Source organism: Zonotrichia leucophrys, chromosome 10 (genome assembly GCF_028769735.1).
Source record: "Zonotrichia leucophrys gambelii isolate GWCS_2022_RI chromosome 10, RI_Zleu_2.0, whole genome shotgun sequence".
Taxonomy (NCBI): domain Eukaryota; kingdom Metazoa; phylum Chordata; class Aves; order Passeriformes; family Passerellidae; genus Zonotrichia; species Zonotrichia leucophrys.
Genome location: NC_088180.1, coordinates 20,270,907 through 20,294,510, shown reverse-complemented (window position 1 = coordinate 20,294,510; position 23,604 = coordinate 20,270,907). Strand labels below are relative to the sequence as shown.

Below are 23,604 nucleotides of genomic sequence, written 5' to 3'. Positions count from 1 at the left end.
TAGGTAGCACCATTAGGTTTCTTTACCTTCATCTTCACTCGCAGCTTTTGGATGTCCATGAGGAAGATAGGTCAACTGAACCTTACGGTTAATGCCAGAAAAATGTCCATACCTGTCACAAGGGATGGAGAAAAAACCACTGAAACAAATCAACTCCACCCAACCTTTGCCCAGAGGCCCCCAGGCAGTACACAGCAGAAGTATAGCACAAGCAAGAGACTTTCTGCTACAACACCCATAGCCATGGAACATGATTTTTGTCATCTCCCTGTGACCCAGCACAGACCCCCACAAAAAGCCAAACAGCTCCCTCAAACAAAATTCAAAGATACATTGCTTTACTCTTCTACCAAGAGCACTCTGTGCTGTCATTCCTCACTATGGCTTTAAACTCTTATCTACATCTTTAACAAGTGGATTAATGAGATCACAGAAAAAACCACTCTGACAGATGCTTTGAGGATAACCATGATGAGCAGAAAGAGCAGAGGAGGTGATCACAGCAAAAAGTCCTCCTCTGTGCTCCAGAGACATGGCCTGAACACAGATGCTGACTGTGTGTGCCATAGCCAGCTGCAGCCTGAGAGGAACCCTGTTTTGTTTAGAAGCTGTCAATATCACCACATTTTTATTTTGACTGTACAAAACCTCAGAGGACATAAACATCTTTTCATGTTTTCCAAGCTCTTTTTTGCTAAACTTTTGGCACCAGGACAACTTTATTTAAAACAACTTGATTCCAATCATATCAAAATGCTTCATATCAACATAGTCCATCTAGGACCCCAGTTCCTCTCCTGCAGCAAAGAAAGCTCAGTTTTGTCTCAAGTAGTTTAGCCAAACACCACACACGCTTGGGACAAGGATCAGCAGGGTTTTGATGTCAAGGAGAAAAAGTGAGGAACATGGTGCCTTTGCTGTACAGTTACTAACAGGGCACAGAGGAGACCCCCATCTCTGGGCACCAGCAGCACAGCTTGTTTCCGTATCATCCTTTGAGGCAAACCCGCAGTGCCCTGAGGCAGGAATGCTTACATCTCCAAGACACTCTTCAGCTGCTCCAGCTTGGATTTCCTCTCCTCGATTTCACAATCACTATGGGTTCCCAGCTCCACCACAAGCTGCCGTGCAATGTCCAGCACTTCCTGTTGGGAAGCAGAGAGCAATTCTGCCTCAGACTCACCAGTGTACTCCTGCAAGGCCTCCAACAGCTTCATCCAGAAGCAGGTCCATTGCAGACACTCCTCAGAGGCATGTCATTTCATAAGACACAGCTCAGGCAGGACAAACTTCCACACTGCAGTTTGCTTCATCCTCATGCTGTACTACAGCCCTGCTGAGAACCAAGCAGGTACCTCCAACTGCCCCACTCCTTAGCATGGACCCATCTGTCACCAGAGGCAACCACAGCCTGGTGGGCAAGCTGCATCAGGTCATCTCCATCCCACAGTGTGCGCATCAGGCAGCAGAAGTTCCCATTCTGCTCTCCTGCTGTCACCCAGCTGAGTGGGCCCAGGGTGCAGAATGGGACACAGAGCATCTGTGTGACACACTGTTGTCCTTTTGGAGGTCTGTACCCTCCCAAAGAATTGCTTGGCACCAGGATCTGTATTTCCTGCATATCCCACGCAGTAACCCCAGAAGGCACTTCCTCACCTGTAGCTGCTCTGGTTTCTTCAACTTCAACTTTCCTGTCTTGTAACCATCATATTTCTCAAATAATTCAAAGAACCTGAACAGACAAAAAAGAATGCTGATCCATTTTCTGCTGTTTCATAACACAAGGAGGGTCATTCCCACATGTGCCTTCAGTCTCTATTCTTCAGGGGGAACCAGCAGGCTGCTGGCTCTTCCCTGTGCTTCAGAAATTCTGAAAAAACAAGTGTTTTTCAAAATACAACCAGTAAGCAGATACTAGCTTCCAATTTAGTGAGGCACTTCCCTTTTCAGCATCTACCACACCTTCATTCTCCCTTCCAGTGTTCACACAAAAGGTGTCAGGATCCTTGTGGGGAAAGGATCTCAACTGGTCAGAAAGCATTTGCTTGGATGGGCCAGGAAAAATACTGCCTCCTATGCACTCAGCCCTCTGCTCCTGCTTCTGCTTTAGAGAATAGGCCCTCATCCTTTTCCAGGAGCAGAGCACCTTTTTCCCTTGGCTCTTACCGGGGATGTTTCACTTCCATCTTCATCTTCTGCTTCGGGGTGCGATCTCCATGACGGATGACTGCAATAACACAGCGAAGCTCCATCCTGGGGAAAGGTAAAGAGGACAAATGTGCCCTTACACTCCAGAACTGCCACCAGGAAGGAGCTTCCTATTGCTCATTCAGTTCCATTCTTCTGACACCTGCTTTCCTCAGCAGGGCTAGAATTTCTCCCAGCCTAAACCAGACCCAAGTGCCACAGCTGCAGAGGGAGTCAGAGCTCTGCAGACACTACTGAGGTGAGGGGTTTCATACCGGTGTACAAGTACGCTGAGGATCACAAAGAAACTTTTGCCTTTGATCTTTTAGCCTTATGTGCCAGAAAATCAGTAAGGTCAAAGGTATCAAATGAGGGGCTGCCAAGCATATTGGTAATGATGAATGTTTCAACTAAGTGTTTCCACCTATTTCACTGGTAGCTCAACATGCACTTTCTCCATGTAGCAGCCAGCTACAGCATCTGTCCTGATCTGTTTCCTGTCCTGATGAAGAATTTGGACCTCTGAAAGCCATGCAAGCAGTTTCTGTTATTTCTTCAGTTACTGCTCATTTGCATTCATTAAACCTACAACTAATCTCCAACCTATCACAACTTCCACGTGCATAGCTAAGCCTTTCCACAGGCATTTCAGGGTTGCAAGCAGCACAGCAGCTGGAAGATGCCATGCTGCTAGTGGTGTCAGGCCCTTGGACAGGGTTTGTCACACTTTGTCCCTCACACAGTCATCACTGGCACCTTTTTGAGAAGACAGCAGGTACTCACATGGTGCCTGAAGTAGTGGGGACAATGGGGATGTCTTCTGCCTCTGTTGGGATGGACCAGGGGATATGAAACTGGGGAGCCAACTCCCTCATGATTATATTTCTGAAAGAAATCAAAATACAACACTCACAAGAAAATCCATTCCCTTAGTTCTCCACCTCCTCCTTAGCAGTCCTGCTGGAAGATGTGAAGGGAGCCACAGAATTTCCCCTCACTTTCATTGCAGAGACACCTACCACACTGTGGGCTAGTTAGGGCACCCCAAAGGGGTACCAGTTTTCCCCACATCACCAATACCACAACTGGGCTCAGCGTGCAATGAAAAGTCCTGGAAGATATATATCTATATCTAGCTGTAGACAAAGACAGCTAATGCCATTGCAGGCAGGAGCTCCAGGGCTTGAAAATAACCTGTTCCTCCAAGAGCCAAGCTTTCACCTGCTGAGCAAGTGACTCACATGAACCACTTGCAGACTTCTCTGACATACTGACCAAGACTCCATATTTCATTTTACTTTGCTGTGAGTTACCTTACCACCTTATCAAAACTCAGATTGCTCATACCCAAGGATTTTGGCACAGTCATCATAATACTTCATGGAGTTCTTCACAAAGCTGAAGCCATTCACATCACAAACAAAGGAGTGGCCGTTGGCCCGCAGGAGGTCGAAGCCACACACGGTTTGCTGCAGGAGGAAGCAGAGGACAGGGCACTTGGACACACAGGAAGGAAGCAGTGGGGGACAGCAGCGACCCTGCCAGCAGGGCATGCACAGACCCAGCCAACGCTGCCCAGCTCAGCCCTGCTGGTGCTACAGCCATCCTGCAGTCCATGCCCACCTCACAAGCCTAGAACAAGTGTGAAGACATGCTGTTAGTCAGCCCTTTACCCCCTTACTGCTGAGTGAAAGGCCCTAACCACAAACCCCCAGAGGAAGCCATCAGGGCCAACCCCCGACTTCCCAGAGCTCTAAGGACCTGAAACAGAGCAGCTCCTGGATATCCTGCTCTTCCTTTGAAATCCAATAATTTTGAACCAGATTGACAAGCATGGACAAGAAGTGCAGTAGGCAAAGACACCCATCACTAAATGGAAAAGGCTACAAGGTAGAAAAGAGACCAAATCTGCATCAGCCCAACCACATGGGGTGCCAGTTGCAGTGGAGCAGGAACAAGGAGTCCAGTGCTTCTTCCACTGATACTGCTGAACATGTCATGGAACCATACCTAGACTCTTACTCACTCTACCCAACTCTAAAATAAAACATTAATTTGCACCAGAGCCATATTAAAAAAACCCAAGAACTAAAAAAACCCCAAACCAGACAAACAAAAAGCCAACAAACAGAAGAACCAAACACAAGTACCAAAACACAAAAAAGAAAAGAACCCCAAGAAAATAAGACCAAATTTTCCACATAAACAAAAGCAGGAAATAAGTCAAGACAGGATGAGCGCAGGTCAGATAGAGAGCATGCTCAGGATTCAGTATTGAATGCTCAGATGTATGTGGGGCACCAGGCACCGACCGGCCCAAAGGGCATTTGCTGCAGGCCCTCCTGCCGTCCCAGCCACCTCTGCCCAGCAAAGTGCCACAGCCAGCAGGACCAACAACTGGCACCAGGCACGGAGGACTGCCATGCCTGAGACATGCCAGGATGACAAATTTTAATCCCAATCCTGACACATATCAGACATTTGTGGAGTCCTGCTTGCACAGGAAAGAAAATACGGACCTTAAAGGCTACGCAGACTTTACGGGCAACGAGTTTCTCCATGGCAGTCAGCATGACCGGGTAGCGAATCTCCTTGCCCTCGCTGTCCCGCTCCACCTTCCCGTCCAAAGCAGGGGATTTGCGAGCCTCTGCATGGGCATAGTCCGGCCCCACCGTGTACACCTGCAGTGGGAGTGAGCACACCTGACACAGCCACCACCACTAACTGCAGCTTCCAGCAGGTATTCCTGCTGCAGACGCAGAAAAGGAGATGAGATGGTCTCACACATTCCTCCTGGCGTGATCCACAGAGCACCCGCTCCCCACTTTGGGGGTCAAACTGCGCAGTCAGCACCTCAAAGCCTGAACACACATTCCAGAGCCTATGTAGGACTAAGCAGAATAGCTGAACTTTCAGCTCCCCCAAGCCTGACAAAGGAAGGCACCAGGCCAGGCTTTTCCTCACCTTTACATCAGTGCCATCCGTAGGCATGAACTCCTCATAAATGTAGGAGCCTGTCTTCCTCACACTGCTCTCTGGGGAGTACACACTGCTCCGGCTTCCAATCTGAAAGCACAGAATAAACACCTCAGGGAGGAGCACGGGGATCCTTTTCTTAGATGGAAGCAGAAAAGCAGAAGTTTCATCCCATAAGTAGAGAATTTAGCAGACTTGATGGATCAGCATCTCAGGCTCCCCAGATGTTACAGCACACTTATTCATGGAGGACAAAAGACACCAGAATGCAGGCAGGGGGAATGTCATTTTCCAGGCTTTAAAGAGGAGAAAAGCTATTATAGACCATTAATTTGTCTCCAATCACTTCAAGGACATGGAACAAAAAAAAGTGAAAAAATACTGCAAGGTAAGGAGCCTAACAAACATGCAAATGAAAATAAATTATGACAGGTGATAATCCAACCAATTTAATTTCCTTCTAGAACCATGACTGATTTTATCAACATCAAGGATAATGTTGTTTTCATCTGTAGTAAGGCTTTGGATACAGACTCAAGAGGGATACCTGTATCTTACCTAAGGGAACAATCATTTTAGGTTTATTCATGCCAGATGTGTAACTGATTGAAAAAAAATATATCACACCTATTACTGTTCACTGGAAAAGTGGGGGACATGAGTAAGGCAGATTTCCTGTGAAATCCAGGAATAAATGCTGCTTTTATCACGTGTGCAAGCTACACTAAATGGGAAGGGCAAGAATGATGTTAAATGAAAGGAATGTAGGTTTTTTGAAAAATTCATCGTGATAAACCCAGGAGAAATCAGCATGCAATTCAGAAAGGGACACGGTGCTCCATGACTACAGGATAAATGTCACCAAGAGGATGGGGAAGGTGAAGTCAGCACTACCACTAAAATATGTCCTTTTGTGGTTCCCAGGTAGATGCACTTGAACTCAAAGTTCTAAGAAGGTCTAAAGTTCCCCCCACAAAACCCTCCTTTGCCCTTCCCCTGCCCCAGCACTCCCTCCTGAAGCCACACGAGTCTCAGATCTGTTGGTTCCAACAGCAGCTCTGGAGACCCCTCCTCACCTTGCGGAAGAGCCGCTGGCTGCCCCCACCTGCTGATGTCGGGTAGTAAATATACACATTGTGGTCTTCAGCACTGACTGGCTTCTCTACAAATGGCTTTGGGAACACAGCTCCGTTTACCTCCACGTGGTCCTCTCCTTCCACCAAGTTGCACTCTGAAGACAAAGCACAGCAGCAGCTCATCGGGAAAGGTGACACAGTCCTAGTGCAGAGCCACAGCCCCTTCCAGGCCCATCAGTCGGTTTTGTGCTGGGACCTTTGCCCACAAGAAAAACCTGGGAGACTTATGAGTCAGGCCTCCTTGAGGTGACTGCCAGTATCTGTCCTCTGCAGACTATCCTAAACAGCAGAGTCTGGGGAAATGGCTTTCAGTAGAAGGTGGACACTGACCTTCTGGTCGGTCAGGATCTCGATTGAGCACAGCATAGCGGGGCAGGTCTATCCCCTCTTCCTGAAGGATCCGATACACTTCACGCCTGTGGAGGACACAAGAGCATCAGAAGAGTTTAGAAGGTCCTCAGTACACACCAAGGGAAAGACTTCACTCCCACTGATGAGAAACACAGTCAGATGAACACAAATACGCATCAAGACTGCAGGTACTTCTAGCATATGCTCTCTGGCCGAGTCCCACAGGCTACAGGGCTTGCTGCAGTCCTGCTCTGGACACAGATGGCCCACAGTAAATTTCTACCTGGCCTAAACATGGATGCTCAATTATTAGCATGTGTCCAAAGCACAGCAGCACACCCAGTACACACCACCTGCCCAGACCCATCGTGTTGGAGAGTGCCCTGTCATGCCAAGCTGTCCGGTGCCCAGGCCTGGCAGAAGCAGCAGGAGCCTTCTTTCATCTTGTGCCAAGGGGCAAATCCCAGTTCTTTCACTAGTTACACCTTGGGATGCCTGCCAGCGCCCACACAACACTGCTTGCCACCCCAAAGACAGGGCAGGAGGTTTAGGATCTGTTAGGAGCCCTACTCACACACAGCCAAAGCAGCCTGGCTATAAGGGCCCGAGTACACGGCTGCCAGTGGCCTCTACCAACAGGTGACTGAGAAACCTCACGTGTCAGAACAACACAGGTTCCACAGATTCTGACCCAACCTTGCTCCCAATTTCTGACCCAGAGCCCCATCTCACCATTCAGCTCTCCTGCTTAGAGATTAGTCTTTTTGCTTTAGTCGTGGCAGCCTTGTTCTGTGAGAACTCTTCCACTCCCTACATCCCAGCCACTCCTTACAAGACATTTACACCAGAAAACAAAGCATGATTTTATATGGTCTCAATGGTTTTACCCTAAAAGCCATTCCCCTCCATGCTTTGGAGAAACCCCAAAAAGCCACTGCTAAGGTCCCCTTCCTCCTCATCTCACTCCTTTGTGACCAGAAAAATTAAGATTCCACAGCATGCTGAGGAGAATCAGAGGAAGAGGGAAGGGGCTTTAGCGTCCCACAGACACCCACCTGTCCTGGATGTAATACTGCATATCAAGGTCGTTGATCAGAAATGGCTTGCACAACTTGGCATAAGCAACTGCCTTATCCAGGGGGAATCCTGAAATACAGGGTGAGGACAGAGGGGAGGGCTGAAAGGAAAATCCCTTGTCCACAGCTCAAGCAGGCTAAGGACTGCTAGAGATGTGTTACCTTTGGAGTGGAAGGATATCAGGCAGTCACAAGAGGGCCAGTTTTCTACCGGTTCATTCAGAATAACATCTTCCCCCATGATCACCACTGTGATGTACTCAAACTTACACAGACGTTCCAGAATCTGTGTCATGGGCTTTGACTTGGACTTTTTGGTCATGGCACAGATTCCCACCACAATCTGCCGTTCTGGAGGCTGACAGAGAGGAAGACAGAAATCAGTTTAGTAGTATTTAATATAACACTGAATAACGGCCAAAAGCAGTCAGGAGCTAGAGATCATTTTTTCTGCATCGTGCTCCTGGAGGTTATAGAAAAAATGAATGTTTCCTCTCTGCAGAGACACCTTTGCCCTTTTCACACATGCCAGAGTTCTCCCCAAAAATTTCCCTGGTGGAACAGAAAGACTTACAGGAGTGTCAGGTGAAGTCTCTAGAACAAAGGAATCCGCTAATTTTCCCAAATCAGATCTGCAAGCAAAAAAGCTGGATTTCCTGAGGCAGTGAGTACAGCAGCATGACGTAATGTGTCCTGTCATCAATGCCACTGCCTGTCCCCTGCAGTCCCAACTACCTGCAGCCCCAGCAGGAACCATGCAAAACCTGGCTGAGACCCAGGGATCCCACACAGGTGCTCCAGCCCAGAATGCTGGGACCTCCTTACCGACTCCTCCTCTTCGTCATCTTCAAAGAAATCGGTTTCGTCTGTCTTCATGTTTGATCCCAGAAATTCTGTCTCATCATCTCTGGAACCAAGAACAAACCTGGGAGCAGAGTTCTCTCCCTCACTGGAGGTCGTCAGGGACGACATTGCAGCTTTGGTGGGCGACCATCCCGCTCTGGAATCACAGAGTGCAAAAGGGAGAGGGGTCAGAGGCAGCTGCACGGTGAAGCAAACGATGGTGGGGAGGGCAGGGACTGAGCCAGCATGAGGGAACCCAGGGACAGTGCTGCCCAGCATAAAACGGGGAACAGAAGACATTCTCAGGGTGGGAGGGGATTTGGAATTCTGGATCAATTTAGATAAGCAGCTCCACTTTGCAATTAACCCCCTCGCACTGGGAAAGCGTTACCACCAGCACTGAAATCATGTAACCCTTACAGTGATGCATGTCCAACCGCTGCCTAAATCATGGACAGGGGACACTCTTGCAGACTCATGTGCCCAACAACATCAACTGGGACTCCAGAAGTCAGGATAAAGCTCAGGTCAGTGACAGTGATTTTCCAATTGCCAATTTTCATCCCTTCAGCTCAAGAAGACCTACAGTAACAGAGAGAACAGTTTGAGAGGTGAAGGAGTTTGCAGGGAGGAGGAAAAACAAGTGAAAACTCTATGGCAGGGAAAGAGGACACAGAGGGAGCATCAGCAACAGTTTGGGTAACAGGTCAGCATGCCTGGGTTTGCAAGCTGGCACAGAAACACAGAATACACCAAGTTGGAAGGGATCCATCAAGTCTGAGTCCAGCTCCTGGCCCTGTGCAGACATCCCAAAAACCCCACCATGTGCCAGAGAGCATTATCCACAGGCTTCTTCAACTTAGACAGGCTTAGTGCTGTGACCAGTGCAGAATGGAGCAATCACCTTCTTTGACCTGCTGCTGAATATATGCTATGAGTCAGAAACACCAGGAAAGGATCATGTCCTCCAGTGTCACCTACAAGAGCAGCCCTGCCTGCCTCAGAGGAGACAGAGTCCGAACACACCATTCAAGTGACCTATCCATGCAAGGACACAGCTGTTCACCGTTGGCCTAAGCTCCACCCAGCGTCAAGCAGGCATCTTTCACTGTGCTTTTCCTTATTATAAAGTAGCCAAAAGCATTCCTCCTGCATAAGGATCCACCAGGGGAGCAGACATCGACCCAACAGAAACCACACAAGGGGACACAGCAAGCCTGGACTTTGTACATACCACACCAAGGACGATCTCCTCCATCCCAGTCCCATGCACCCAGCCCGGTGCTGCTGCTGCCACAAAACCCTCAAAGCACAGCACACACCTGGCACTGAAACACCTGGAGCAGCACGAGTCAGAGCTGATACTCACCATCAGTGCTCGCTGCTAGTGGGAGGAACAGGGCTGGCAGACCAGGCTCTAGAGGTGTTTACTGTGCACTCCACATAGCCCTGCTATCTCCAGAGGAGGACAAGAGTAGCATTCCCAACATACTCAGGAACCATTCTCATGCCTGTGTCCTGCTGCCTCAGCATACCAGTGCAGAATGAACCCTTAGCAGGTATACCATCAGCTTGAAGGCTGATGATTTAATGAAGTGAAGCAAACCAAGCAAAAGGAGGAAGAGGGTTATTTTCTCCAATCCCTTAATCTCCCCTCCCTCCTGGAAAAAAACAGATAAGCAGCAGGAAAACCTTTGCCCCAAGAACTCAGAAAGCAACAACTTCTCTATATTCCTCCTCCTACCCCACAGACAAAGCCTCTTCCTTGCTCTGTAGCTCTGTTTCAAGGCTGTGACACATCATACTCACATCAAGTAAAAACTCAGAGCCTCACTGAAGCTGACAGCCACTGATAGCACAGGCGTGCCCATGATGTTAATAAGGAAAGCCTCATGATTTCAGGTGTGAGGGGAGGGTTACCTGGAACCTTCTTCTAGTTTTTCTTAAAAGTACATTCCTTACCATAGACTTATACCAAGCAACTACAGACTGTTGATGAACAAAACTTTTAGCTACAGGCACAACTAAGGCATTAAAAACTCAGACTGTTGCTCTTAAATGGACACAGGCGAGCAGAGTTCTATTCTGGTATCTAAGGACAGTGACAGGAAGTTTGCCCACCATACCTGAGCCAGCTCTAGTGCTGAACTGGCACGGGGCCCATATGCCAGCAGGGTGGCAATGCCATCACAGAACCCTTACAGGCTCCTGCACAGCACACAGCCCACACTTTTCACACAGGAGAAAGTACATGCCAGTCGCTACACCCGGAGACTTTCCTGCACTTACAAGAAGGGCAGCTGTGATCTGCTGCACAGTCATACCAAAGGTTACCAAAATTACCCCATCAGCAATCCAAATCTGCTGACACACAACCCTAAATGGAGCCACAGACCTTGCCTCTGATGGCCTGGGACTGTTTCAGCTCCCTAGACTGCCCTGTATTAGAGATAAGAAACCATATAGGAAATTGTTTTCCTGTTCCCCAGCAGATCATTCTGGTGCTGTTCAGATAAGGGTGCTAATAGAGTAAAGAAATTCTTCGTGCCCTACTTCTGAGGTACCAGGCATTTAAGGTGAGAATATGTGATAAGGTCTTGTATTTTGTACTCAGTGTAGCATTAACCAGTCAAAGAGTGGGCTTGCATTGTCAGGGTTTTGTTTCATTTCATTTTTTAAACACAAGGTGCAGATGCAGGTGCAGTCCCTGTAGTGCTGGGCTGACAGAAAGGAACATGACTTATACCACTGCCAGTGGCAGGAATTTGGGATTACCCTGGCAAGCAAAAAGCCTGCAAGCATGCTCCAACTTAGAGACCCACAGCCTAGCCAAGCCAGCCAAGTACATGCAGGATCACGACTTCTAAAAATACACACAGCTGGCATTTTAAAACACTTATGCTGACAATGTCTTGTAGAACTATCTGAAACCACTGATGGCCCTACAACCAACCAACCAGACCAAAAAAAACCAACCCTGAAAGCTTAGGCCCTGAGCAGTGAAGTACCTTTGCATGCATGACCACTAATACACCTCTGCATGACCAGTGACACACGGAGAGTTACTTCCACTGTTACAAGGGCTGCTTGCACTAAGGTTAATTCCATACTTTAAAATGGTGAAAGCTGTGCTCCTCTCATGGGCACCTTATTGCTTCAGAACAGAAACATCACCTGTCCTAGGGCTAATAATTAAAACTATTTGGACATGGTGTATCAGGGAAATCCCTCTGTTCTGGTAATACAGGCGTTCGAGGTGTTCACAGCCAGGAAGGCGCAGCGGTGCTCAGCGGATGCCAGCAGCGCTGCCGGGGAGCCGGTGCGAGCGGCGTCCGATGCTGCTCGTAACGAAATATTTAATCACACTCGTGGGACCTGTAGAGCGTGAAACTCCTCAGCACCGGGAACTCCTCCGCCACGGCCGCTATCACTGAGGGTTTACTGCGGGGGGCTGCTGCCGCTCTACCCCGCGCACACCGTGGCGGCTTCACAGACACCGGCCCGCCAGGCTCGGGAGAGACAGCGGCCCCGGAAAGCGGGGCAGAGGCACAGGCGGGAGCGAGGACCAGGCCCGGAGAGCGGCGCGACCTCAAGCAGCCCCGCAAAGGGCGAGCCGCCGCTGCCCGGGGAGCGGGCAGGCACCAGCCCCACGCCGGCACGCACAGGCCCCGAGCGGCCTGGACGAGCCTGGGCCGCCGCTGCGCCCGAGTCCGGCGGAGCTGCCGCGCCGCCCGAGGCCGGACCCAGGCCCGGCGGGCACAGGCGAGCGGCGGCGGCGAGCCGGGGGGGCGGCACGGGACCGAGCCACGTCTCGCCATGGAGCCGCCGCTGCCGCCCACCTGGCGCTCCCCGACAGCCGCCGACAAACAGGGCCCAGCAGCGGCGCGATCGGCCACCCTACCCCTCCCCGCCTTGCGCTTTGCTTCACTTTGCTCCCCGACCCGGCCCCGGCCCTGGCCCCTCGGCCGCCCCTGCCCCCCCGGCGGCAGCAGGGGGCGCCACGCCAGGCGCCGCCATTTCCCTCCGCTCACCTGCGGCCTCCAAGCGCACCCTGCGCTGCGGGCTCTGCCGCCGGCCAATCACCATCTGCTTACGGCCGTAGGCAGCCAATCGGCGCGGAGGAGGCGGGCCGGCCGGGACGCGAGCGGGCACAGCATGGCGCCGCCTGGCGGCGGCGGCGAGAGATGCAGCGCGGCCGGGCGCACGTGGGCGCGGGCCCCCACGCCGGGCCCGTGCTGTAACGGCAGGCGCGCGCCTGCACCGGGGAGACAGGCGGCCGCAGCGGCCGTACCGGGCTGGGCGCACGGTTCTACCGGGCGGCCGCTTCCCGTGTCCCAGAGCAGCGCAAGTCTGCGCCAGCAGCTCCCGTCCCTCGGGGTTCTGCAGTAGCCAACGCAGCGCACTTCCGGGGCCCACCGGTGCGGCCCCGTCGGTGTGGCGGGCACTGCGGGAGGGCTGGTGACCGGCGAGAACAGGCCCCCCGACCCCGCGACCCATCGCGGGCCGCATCCCGTCGAGGAGCCGCGGTCGCCGCTCCCGGCTTCAGGTGGACGAACTTTGACCCGGCCGCCCCCGCCCGCCCGCCCCAGGGCGCGGCGAGGGGCTCCGAGGAGTGGGTCCCGGTGCGGAGCCGGCCGGTCTCGGCGCAGCCGCCCCTCCGGCGCTGTCCGGCGAGCGGTGCTGAAAGCGGCGGCAGCCCCGATGGGGCGGGGCGGGGCGGGGCAGCCAAGCAGGTGGCGGTGCCGCTAGGCCCCCCCGTGCCCCGCCGGCTCCCCGCCCCCGCGCGCCCCGCCGCCGCTCCCGTTCCCATTCCCATTCCCGTTCCCATTCCCCTCACGTCCGCTGTCCGCCCCGGCGCGCTTGCTCCGCCGCTCCGACATGGCCAGCACCTTCGCCCGCGCTCTCTCCTCTCGCCGCTCCGCCGGCCTCCTGGCCATGGTGGGCGCCGGCTCTCTCGCCGCCGGCTTCCTACTCGCCCGGGACTCGGTCAGCGCGGGCCACCGTCAGCGTCGGCGATACCCGCCCAGGTAATGCGCGCGGGCTGCGAGGGCGCACGGGCGGGGACGATCCCTGCGGCACCGGCACCGGCACCGGGGGCGGGCGCGGCGGCCGCCCCCCGGGTCGAGCCTGGGCGGCGGGTCCCGGGGCAGCTCGTGGGGACGGCGCGATGGACGCTGCTCGTCCATGGCGGGAAGGACCGGGAGGCCCTGAACCGGCCCCGGGGCCCCGGGCCGGGAGGGGGACGGAGCGGCCGCAGGGGCTCAGCCGTGTTGGATGGATCAACCTCAGGCTGCTGGTCAGCGGCCCCGCCGGCCCCCGAGGCGCACAAGGACACCTGCACAGCCAGGGAGCGCGGGTCCCGGCTCTGCGGGGTTCCTCGGGGTTGCCGCGGGCCTCCTTGGCGGGAGCCGCGCCGGCAGGGGCTGTGAGGGCTGCGGGGGCCGCCCGGGCACATTCCCGTGTCCGGGGGTTGGCTCGGGGCGCTGCGGTCCGGGCAGGGAGCCCCGAGCTGCCAGCTGCCCTGGGTGGTCCCAGAGTGCCAGGACGAGCCGCTGCAGCCGGGGACATGGGGGAGCGGGAGGGGACAAATGCTTGACAGTACGATTGGGGTCCCGGGGGACTTCCCGTGATGACCGGAGGGCAGAGATTGGGGTTGTTTGGGAGACAGCAGTGCTGGGACCGCCAGTGCCGGTGGGGACATACCCCAGGCTCGGCCCAAGAGAAGCCAGGGAGACTTTGCCAATGTCCTGGTAGGAACGGGATGGAGCAAAGGGTCCATTTTGTCCTGCTGGCAGAACACCGAGGATTTCTAACTGTGGGAGCTGGTGTCAGAGCAGCCCCTGGCCCGACCTCATCTGGCTGTACCAGCCTTCCCACGTGCCTCCCTTTGGGACAGGGACTCCTCTATTGAAAAGAAAAGCTTTGCTGGCAGGTCCTGCCTCTTCCCTCTCTGGGCCAGTTTTTAAAGGGAGAGCTGGAGGGGCCTGTGGACGCTGAGCAAACACAGCCCCATGTGTGGATTTTGGATGACAATGAGATGTGCAGTCAGGAGTTGTGGGAGGTGGGCACAGGGTTGAGCTGGGCCAAGTGGTCGCATACACAGCCACAGGCTGGCTTAGGGGTGCTTTTGAGGTAATGCTGGCTCTGCAAGAGCCCTGGCTCTATTTGCACACCCAGCGCCTGATCCCTTAAGCCAGATAAGTGTCACAGCTGCAGTACAGTGCTAAGGTTCAAGCTCTAGACCAGAAGCTTTCACGTCACTCCCCTCCAAATGGCTCTTTGTTGCCCCAGGAAGCCCACGAGGGCCAAGTGCCTCACATTCTCATGGTTCCACTCTCCATGGCTTGCCATGGCAAGTGGGGTGGAGGAGACAGAGGCTGGTCCTGCCCAGTGTTTGTGCTGCCAGCCCTGAGGACCACAGAGCAGCACGGTGCCAGACAGGACTGGGCACAGTAACTACCTGTGCCTTACAAGGGCTAGGCAGAGTGGGAACGGCGCAAGGGCCAGAAGGGGAGAGGGATGTGGTGGCCACCAGCCAGTCCTTGTGCTGGCAACAGCTGCTTGGCTTAGCACATCCTAGAGGCAGGCCAGGAAAACGAGGACTGAGTTTTCCTGCCCATCCCAACACCAGCAGAGACTGTGCACAGGGAAGGAGCAGGGTGGGAAGGAGGCAGCACGTTGCTGCTCCGAACACCAGCAGCTGCTGCCATCCCTGCACCAAATGCCGACAGTCAGAGCGGTGTGTTGCTGTGCTGCATTGCAGACTGGGAACCCTGGGCATGTGGAGGGCTCGCAAGGAGCTGGCTCTGGGGCTCTGGCAAGCTGCGTTGGGCTACAGAAAGTCGGGGACAGAAATTGACTGAGTTAATAGAATTACAAGGGCCGGATGTTATTGATTATTTACCTCCCAAGAGGGGGATGTTTTCCAGCTTTCTGAACAACTGCAGAGACACAGACATAGGTCAGGAGGGGATGAAGTCAAGGTGAGGCTGTGGCTGAGAAGCTCTAAAATGAGCCTCCTGGGGGGTTCTGTTCAGTTAGGAATGGTTTTGTGACAGTGCTGACACTTGAAAAGCACCTGGATGGAACCCTAGGAGTGAGCTGCAATCCCTCTCTCTGCAGCTGACTTGCCCGAGGATTTTGCCCCTCCAATCTCTAAGTTAAAAACCGAGAGACATTGGCGGCAGCCCTGAGGGGTCTGAGCAGCACTCTGCAGCCTCCTTCCATAGACACTGTGGTACTGATGGCCACGCTGGGAGGGCACAGGCACTGCCACCCCTGCCTTCTGCCACGGGGGTCCCGTGACAGGCATGGCCCGTCATTTGGGCCACCACGATGGGGCTCCCTGCAAAGCCCCTCCAGACAAAGCCCAAGCCCCTTCCTCCCTGCATAAGCAAGCCTCGTGCGTGGCTGCCTGCCAGCTCCCAGCTCCATGCCATGACACAGGCTCTGCTGCTCACCCCACACACCCCCACACCTCTCCAGAGGCCCTGTGTGCCTGCGACTGCCTGGGCTCCTCAGGCCGGTGATGGCAGGAAGGGCACTGGTGGCTGCCACATTAGAGGTGAAGAGCTGTGGGGAGGTGCAGGTGGCTGTCACTTCTGTAGAAGCTGCCCAGTCAGTGGACAATGGAGCAATAATCCCTGCTGGCCGCTGAGCAGGCCTGCTCTGGGTCAGGCACCTGCCTGCTCAAGGGCAGAGAGGGCAGCTGCAGCCCGAGGTCAGGGGCAGGACGGCAGGCTGAGGTGAGCACAGGACAGCGTGGGCGCCAGTGCTGAGCTGCACTCCTGGCACACATCCACGCCTCCAGCCTCTGCAGCTGGGCAGGAGCCACAGTACCACAGAACTGTGGAATCATGGAATCACTGGGCTTGGAAAAGACTTTTAAGATATCACTCGGTGCTGTGGCACAAAACAAAATTTTTGTGGGAACAAAATAGATGGTGCTGAAATGGTCATAATTTTAAAACCAGCCTTGGGGACTAAAACCAAGGGGTCAAAGCAGCCTGGGTGCAGCATCCTGACACTATGCCGAGGACTCGTGGACACCCTGAGCACATGGTGGGAGCATGGTGCCACTGCCAGAGCCCTCCAGTGCCCACCTGGACACAGCCCCCCCCAGCAGCTCTGTGGCACCACGGCGAGCACAGCGCCAGGTGCTCAGGACCTTCACCCCAGCATCACCCAGCTGCTCCTGGCAACACCCATCCGAGTTCAGGTGCTCTAGAAAAGCTGAAGAGAGGTTGCCCCAGTTTGCTGGCTGTGGTCTGGGGCTGTTTGGGGTGGGTGCACTCCAACCAGGTGCTCAGTCAGCTCTGCAGCAGGCACAGCACCTGCAGGCAGGAGCCTGGAGTCCCACAGTTTGCATGCTGAGCACCTCAGGGAAGGTGTAGACAGCTGTGGCAGACACCATGCTTCAACCCACAGCATTCTCCTGCCTGCTGGGAGTAAGCTGGCTTTCCTTGGGGACCTCGACTGCTCCTGGGCATCCTCTGTCACTCAGAAAGCACAGCAAGTGGTCCCAGCATGCCCAGCAGCATGACCATGCTTGAGCAGTGGAGGAACCTGCCCAAGGGTCCCATTCTGGTCAGCAAATGCTTTTTTTACAAGCGTGTCACTCAGGGGAGACAGTGGCCAGCAGATGACAGGGGCAGAAGCAGTGAGGGAAGCCAGGGCAGGCTGCATCCCATGCATGCCAAATCAGCCTCTTAGCTGGATCATTTCATCAGGGCACAGGTGTGTGTGGGGGCTGGGAGCAGCCCTCAGCCCCCTCAACCCTGGGACCAGTTCTTGTCTGGAGCAAATGCCTCCTTCTGCTTGTCCAGGCAGCAGTGCTAGTGCTTCCCCACACAGTGCCCTGGGAGCCCTAGCTCCCTTTGTTTCTGCACAGCACAGGAAGCCATGAGCAGTAGCCAAGCTGTGGGCGAAGGGCCACATTCCTTGGCCTGCAGACACAGGGGAGGAGGCAGTGGCAGCCACAGGGCTCTGCATTGCAGCACAGGATTGGTGCTGGCAGCCACAGCCAGTGCCCAGTGTGAGCACTCAGCCCAAGCGCAGGAGCGAGCACAGGGGGTGCCGGGACTCGCTGCTAGTGCTGATGCCTGACTTGCTGCCAACAACCAGACCTGTGCCAGCCCAGGCACCTTTCCTCCCACATGGACCCCCACCCCAAGCTATGTCACCCCCAAAGCAGCATCTCTCAGAAGGGCGTCCCCAGGAATGCAGGACCCCCTCCAGCCACCAGTGTGGTCTCCTGGGCTGACAAGGGCCGGTCCCGTCCCACTAAGGTGAGTGGAGGCACCCTCCAGAGAGATTGGCCAAGGCCAGCGGGTCCTGCCCTGCCAATTTCCCTGTGAGTGCAGAACAAGTACAAAGTCTGTCTAAAGTGGGAATGAGGTCAAGAGACAGCCTCCCTCTAAGCTGATTAGAGGAAAGCATCCCCCTAATACAATAAACTGCACTGGGACTGTGCTGTTCCCACTGGCTGCAGATCAGGGTCAGCCAATCTCCTGCCCCACAGCATCCGGGGGGCAGGGGTCCAGGGGTCCTGCAGACTGCATGTCCTCCTTCCCCTGCCCACTGCATCAGCAGACCAGGAGCAGCCTCTTTCCATTTGAGCTGGCATCAGGGCAGCCCCAGGGAGGACAAGGGGAGTGGGACCCCACTCTGCAGCCCAGCTGCCCTGGCAGCTCAGTGTGGGGATGGGCTCACGTGGCCCCACTGCTCACCCAGCAGGTTCTCCCGCTCTGGGGCCCTACTGTGTGTTTGATAAGGAGCCGCTCCCTAAGGACTGGTCCAGATTTGCCTGTGGACTCTTGTCTTGGTTCAGTGCCAGCCCTGGGTTTGGCCTCTCCCTGCCGTTGCCCTGCAAGGCCTGCAACTGCCTCCCTGCTCCCAGTTGCTGTGGATAAGCAGAGTATTTGACTCCTCCCTGAGCTCCCCTGCCCACACCTGCGCCAAGAGTCTCTGTGGAGCACAGGCACAAGTGCTGGGGTCCCCTGGCCCCAAAGAACTCCTTGGTGTCTCCTCTCACAGCGCTGAGTACCCCGACCTGCGGAAGCACAACAACTGCATGGCCAGCAACCTGACACCAGCCATCTACGCCAGGCTCTGTGACAAGGCAACCCCAAATGGCTGGACCTTGGACCAGTGCATTCAGACTGGCGTCGACAACCCTGGCCATCCCTTCATCAAGACTGTGGGCATTGTAGCTGGTGATGAGGAGACCTATGAGGTGAGTGGCAGCCAGGGCCTTGCCTGCAGCATCCAGAGGAATCCCAGTACCCATGGTACAACCAGCAGCCTGGGTCATTACTGCCCACCTCCTCTTGCCCAGCCTGAGCAGCTGGAGAGGCCCCTGGAAAGCCTCCATGTGCTCCTGCAGGACACAGGGCTCTTTTGGAGCAGCTGTTGCTGGAGCCCTGCAGCCTCCTGCTCCACTTGCCCTGTGGATTGCCGTTGCACTGCAGGACACACTGTCCCCCACACTGGCAGTGTGGCCCTGCCAGGCTTGTGGCAGGGGCTTCATGGAGCCCTGGGTCTGCTGTACATTGTCCCACTTGTTTCCAGGTGTTTGCCGACCTGTTTGACCCTGTGATTCAGGAGCGGCACAACGGATACAACCCCCGCACCATGAAGCACGTCACAGACCTGGATTGCACAAAGGTGCAGAAGCTGGACAGCGGTGCTGCACGGGGTGTCCTTCCTTGGGCCTTGGGGCTGGGCCCTGACAGCCCCAGGGCCACCTATGAACAGCCTGTGGCTCCTGTCTGTTCCAGATAAAGTTTGGCCAGTTTGATGAGCGCTACGTGCTCTCGTCCCGGGTCCGGACCGGGCGCAGCATCCGCGGCCTGAGCCTGCCGCCGGCCTGCACCCGTGCCGAGAGACGCGAGGTGGAGAAGGTGGCTGTGGACGCCCTGAGCGGCCTCACCGGGGACCTGGCGGGCCGCTACTACCGCCTCAGCGAGATGACCGAGTCGGAGCAGCAGCAGCTCATTGATGTGAGTCAGCGCAGCTCCCCAGCAGCCCCCCGGGTGCATGCAGAGCAGGACCCCTTCCTGGCACTGCCTCTCTGGCAGGTTGCATCCTCTTTTTACAGCTCTGCTGTCTTCAACCGGGAGCCCTGCCCTAGCAAGGCAGCCCAACAACACAGTGCTGCTCAGCCCTCGTGAGCCAGGAGCTCCCCAAACTGAGCCCCAGCAGCTCATGGCCACCTCTGACTCTTGCCTCCATTTCCCTGCCCATGCCCAGAGGAAGGCAGGCTTGTTGCACTCAACTGGTGCCCCACCAGCCCCTGGCACAGGGTGTGCTGTGCACCAGCAACCTTCTGCCTCCCAGGCCAGGAAGGCAAGGGCTCCTGCCCCTGGGTGCCCTGCCTGGGAGAGCTGTGGTGAATCTCCTGCATGGCAGATGGGACCAGTACGACAGGGAGTACTGGAACAAGTGAGGGTGCCCTGGCTCCAGCCATGCAGCCTGGGTGAGCCCATGAACTCTGCCTCCCTCCAGGACCACTTCCTCTTTGACAAGCCGGTGTCCCCGCTCCTGACAGCAGCAGGAATGGCTCGGGACTGGCCTGACGCCCGAGGGATCTGGTGAGGTTCTGCCCTGGCAACGGGCAGCAGGGCAGAAATGGAGGGGACGCACTGCTCCATCCATCTCAGCCCTGCCACCCACGTTTCCCCTGTTTGCCACGCCACAGACCCTAGCACATGGCACCAGTGCCCCTGGGCCGTGCTCACCATGGGTTCTGTGGCCTCACCTGGGAGCTCCGTGCATCACTGTCAGCAGTCTACTGTTCCCTACATAAACACAGCACTGTACTGGCAAGAGGGACTGTGGAGCCAGTACCAGCTGCCAATCCTGCCTGCTCTCACCATCCTGCAGCACCTTGCACTCTAAGGCTGCCAAAAACCCTCTGATTGCCTTCTGCTCCCTGGGCAATCCCCAGCACTCCTCCTGGCTTCTGCACACTCTATGTGACACCAAACCTGCCCTGCCACAGCCGCATCTCACTGCTCCCTCCCAGCATCTTTGCACAGCCATGCAACATCCCACGCTCCTGCAGAGCAACAGCCAGCACATTTGTCCGCCCATGCCGCCCTCGCTGACGCTGTGCCTTCACATGGAAAACATCTCCAGGGCACAGACGGTTCCCAGCTCCAGCTGCACCTAGCCCAGCCCTCCAGAGCACGCTCCATGCCTCACAAGCCCCCTCCCACTGCCTGCACGGTGCAGGAGCCGCGCTCCCATCTCCAGTCCAGGCTGGGTCACCACCACGCTGGCACCCGCCTGTGCCCAGGGCACTGGAGACAGCTCCCATCAGCAGCAGAGATACATGTGCATGGGCACTGGCTCATCTCCAGGAGCATCCCCTGGCTGCCGAGACTGGTGCATTCAGCACGTGGGAACCAAGGGCAGCACTGGTAGCACAGTGGCAGGGGCAGAAGGGGCACAGTTGAGTGGGCAGAGGGTCTCTGCAAGCTGCCAGCACAGCCAAACACTGCCCTGTCCCTAGGCACAACCACCAGAAGACCTTCTTGATCTGGATCAATGAGGAGGACCACACACGTGTCATCTCCATGGAGAAGGGGGGCAACATGAAGCGCGTTTTTGAGCGGTTCTGCCGGGGCCTAAAGGAGGTGAGTGTCAGCTTCTGCTGTGCCAGCCCCATAAACAGGCAAAGAGGGGCAAGCAGAGCTCCTGTGGTGCTGGCCCTCTGCTGGGTGATCCTTGGCCAGGGCTGAGCGACTGCTTGTGCCTCTGACTCAGGTGGAGCGGCTAATCCAGGAGCGAGGCTGGGAGTTCATGTGGAATGAGCGGCTGGGTTACATCCTGACCTGCCCCTCTAACCTGGGCACGGGGCTGCGAGCAGGCGTCCACATCAAGCTGCCACTGCTCAGCAAGGTATTACCATGGCCAGTTTTGTGGTGAGCCAGGCTGGGACTGTGGGGAGCTCAGCCACAAAGGTGCAGGACAACATGGGACCCAGCCTTGGGCCACACTCAGGTTCCCCTAGGAGGCGTGGGGTCCAGCCCCTGCCTGCATTCCTAGCCAGAGAGGCCTGGGTGTGCTTAGGGCAGCACTCTGGTAGGGCTGGTGACCCACTGACAGGAGCCTGTGAGCAGCAGGGGCCCACACCAGGGAGCATTCGGCCACAGAGCCCTGACTCCCCTGTTGCTGGTCCTGCTGAGCACTGACACTTTCTCTGGGCACCAGGACAGCCGCTTCCCTAAGATCCTGGAGAACCTCCGGCTACAGAAGCGTGGGACGGGTGGTGTGGACACTGCAGCCAAAGGCTGCGTCTTTGACATCTCCAACCTGGATCGTCTGGGGAAGTCAGAGGTGGGTGCCAGATAGAGCTGGGGAGGGAGGTTCTGGAATGTGTCTGCATGAGGGGCCCACAGTGCCCATGCAGCCCCAGGGCCGTGTGCTGGGGCCAGCGTGTGGGTGCTGGGAGTGGCAGTGCCTGCCCTGCATGCAGCAGGAGTGGCCAAGTGGTGTGGCTCCCAGGATGGTCCCTCAGTCACCACATCTGTGCTTGTGCAGGTGGAACTGGTGCAGCTGGTGATCGATGGTGTGAACTACCTGATAGACTGTGAGCGGCGGCTGGAGAAGGGGCAGGACATCCGCGTCCCCCCGCCGCTGCCACAGTTCCGGCACTGAGCGGGACCACGGCAGCGCTCTGGGACCCAGGTCCCCCTTAGCTTGTGCGATCTCTGTGCCCAGCATGTGCTGCATCCTGTAACCCTCAACGCGTCAGGTCAGACCCCATAAACGTGCGCTGCTGTAGCTGTGGCTCCGGCTTCTTCTTACCCCAGCACTCAGCACCCCACTGACCTCCCAGCCCTGTCCCCCTGCAGAGGCACCACTCGGGTTTCCCCTCCATCACAAGGCTTCACAATCACCACACATGTGCTCTGAACGCCCTGCCCCATCCCATCCACCCCGGCCACCTCCCAGCTGGTATCAGGAGCAGTGCAGCAGGGCCAGGAAGCACTGCATGGCCTCAGGTCCCACACTGAGCAGCACACTCTGGAAGGTCTCTGGCAAATGAAGGCACTCCAGTGGGAAATGTGTCTTGAGCACCCAGGCAGTGGGAGAGCAGGAGCCAGTGGGCCCCATGGTCCTCAGGATCCTGGATGGGCTGCAGCCAGCCTACTTGGGATGGGCAGTGCCTGCACCATGATCTCAAGGGCATGGCACCCTTGCTGTCCTGGAGCAGGTCCTGGAGCACAGGCTGCAGGAAAGAGCAACATTGCACTGCCTGTGCAATCTGCACCTTCCCTCAGGGCTTCTTGCTCAATGTCCCATAGCTGTTTGTGGCAGGCTTGCTACAAGGATAAGGATGCAGGGACAAAGGGGAGTCTTCACTCTGAGCCATAGCTCTGACCCCCAATCCGGGGGCTGGCCGGTCCCAGCCACTGGTGGCTGAGCAGAGCACATGCCCCAGTCAGTGACCGGAGCGGGTGTCAGTGCTGGGAGTCGTTCCCTGTGCCCGTGCAGTATCGAGGAACGGCTCTAGAGCGGAGGGAGCAGAACCGGCCCTCGAGCACGCATCTCCCCGCGGCGGCTGCGCTCCCGGAGGCCCGTGCTCACTCACTGGGGTTGGGGTACCGCAGTACCAGCAGAAGCAGCATCCCCGGGCTGGCAAGGAAAGCAGCCATTCCTGCGTCTTACGGGCAGTAGGAGCGAGCGAGAGGTCCCGCAGTGCTCGCTCCGGCAACTCCCGCAGTACGGCCCCAGAGCCCGGCTCCAGCCCCCGCCGCTCTCGCGTTCGCTGCGGCTCCCAGCCTTCCTCCGACACCGGCAGCTCCAGAGACCCCCGTCCCACAGACCGCCGAGACAACTTGTGACACACCTGATACCTCCCCGACACGGGACCCTGCCCGGTCCCTGCCTGCTCACCCCGCTGCGGCCGCCGGGGCTGGACGCCAGACGGAGCCGACTGTCGCTGGCCTCGGTTCTGGGCGCTAATCCGAGGCCAGCGCCAGCCCCACCACCGCAAAGGATGCCGAGCTCGTGCATTATTGATGACG

At 56.1% G+C, this 23,604-nt stretch overlaps 2 protein-coding genes across 7 annotated transcripts in view; one reads left to right on the top strand and one right to left on the bottom strand.

Moving 5' to 3' along the window:
• The window catches only part of PPIP5K1 (diphosphoinositol pentakisphosphate kinase 1), a 42,132-nt gene extending 29,489 nt beyond the window's left edge, over positions 1-12,643 (bottom strand). For 2 of the 6 annotated variants that reach the window (XM_064722601.1, XM_064722602.1), the window contains exons 1-14: positions 8,990-12,325; positions 8,552-8,726; positions 7,889-8,084; positions 7,706-7,796; positions 6,630-6,715; positions 6,240-6,394; positions 5,152-5,253; positions 4,707-4,868; positions 3,535-3,656; positions 2,971-3,072; positions 2,167-2,253; positions 1,657-1,732; positions 1,036-1,145; positions 27-112 (exon numbers count right to left, since the gene is read on the bottom strand). In XM_064722601.1, the coding sequence (XP_064578671.1) occupies positions 27-112; positions 1,036-1,145; positions 1,657-1,732; positions 2,167-2,253; positions 2,971-3,072; positions 3,535-3,656; positions 4,707-4,868; positions 5,152-5,253; positions 6,240-6,394; positions 6,630-6,715; positions 7,706-7,796; positions 7,889-8,084; positions 8,552-8,698 (1,522 nt within the window). In that variant the 5' untranslated portion in view covers positions 8,699-8,726; positions 8,990-12,325. Of the gene's footprint in view, positions 1-26; positions 113-1,035; positions 1,146-1,656; positions 1,733-2,166; positions 2,254-2,970; positions 3,073-3,534; positions 3,657-4,706; positions 4,869-5,151; positions 5,254-6,239; positions 6,395-6,629; positions 6,716-7,705; positions 7,797-7,888; positions 8,085-8,551; positions 8,727-8,989; positions 12,326-12,600 lie in introns of those variants that run through there. The other 4 variants (XM_064722599.1, XM_064722598.1, XM_064722600.1 and 1 more) reach the window with 4 other exon arrangements.
• A 672-nt stretch (positions 12,644-13,315) lies between these two features.
• On the top strand, positions 13,316-22,357 carry LOC135452165 (creatine kinase U-type, mitochondrial). The gene is made up of 9 exons (XM_064722015.1): positions 13,316-13,596; positions 18,605-18,803; positions 19,139-19,234; positions 19,348-19,569; positions 20,075-20,160; positions 21,084-21,207; positions 21,338-21,472; positions 21,785-21,910; positions 22,115-22,357. Exons 1-9 carry the CDS (start codon positions 13,448-13,450, stop codon positions 22,229-22,231), a joined length of 1,254 nt encoding a protein of 417 aa, XP_064578085.1. The 5' UTR covers positions 13,316-13,447; the 3' UTR covers positions 22,232-22,357.
• The last annotated feature ends 1,247 nt before the right edge of the window (positions 22,358-23,604 follow it).

Excerpts from the sequence above, each read along its gene's own strand:
- LOC135452165 (XM_064722015.1), top strand. The coding sequence starts at position 13,448 with ATGGCCAGCACCTTCGCCCGCGCTCTCTCCTCTCGCCGCTCCGCCGGC. Across the intron at positions 19,235-19,347 it reads CAGACCTGGATTGCACAAAG|ATAAAGTTTGGCCAGTTTGA; the intron begins GTGCAGAAGCTG and ends TGTCTGTTCCAG. Across the intron at positions 20,161-21,083 it reads CCTGACGCCCGAGGGATCTG|GCACAACCACCAGAAGACCT; the intron begins GTGAGGTTCTGC and ends CCCTGTCCCTAG.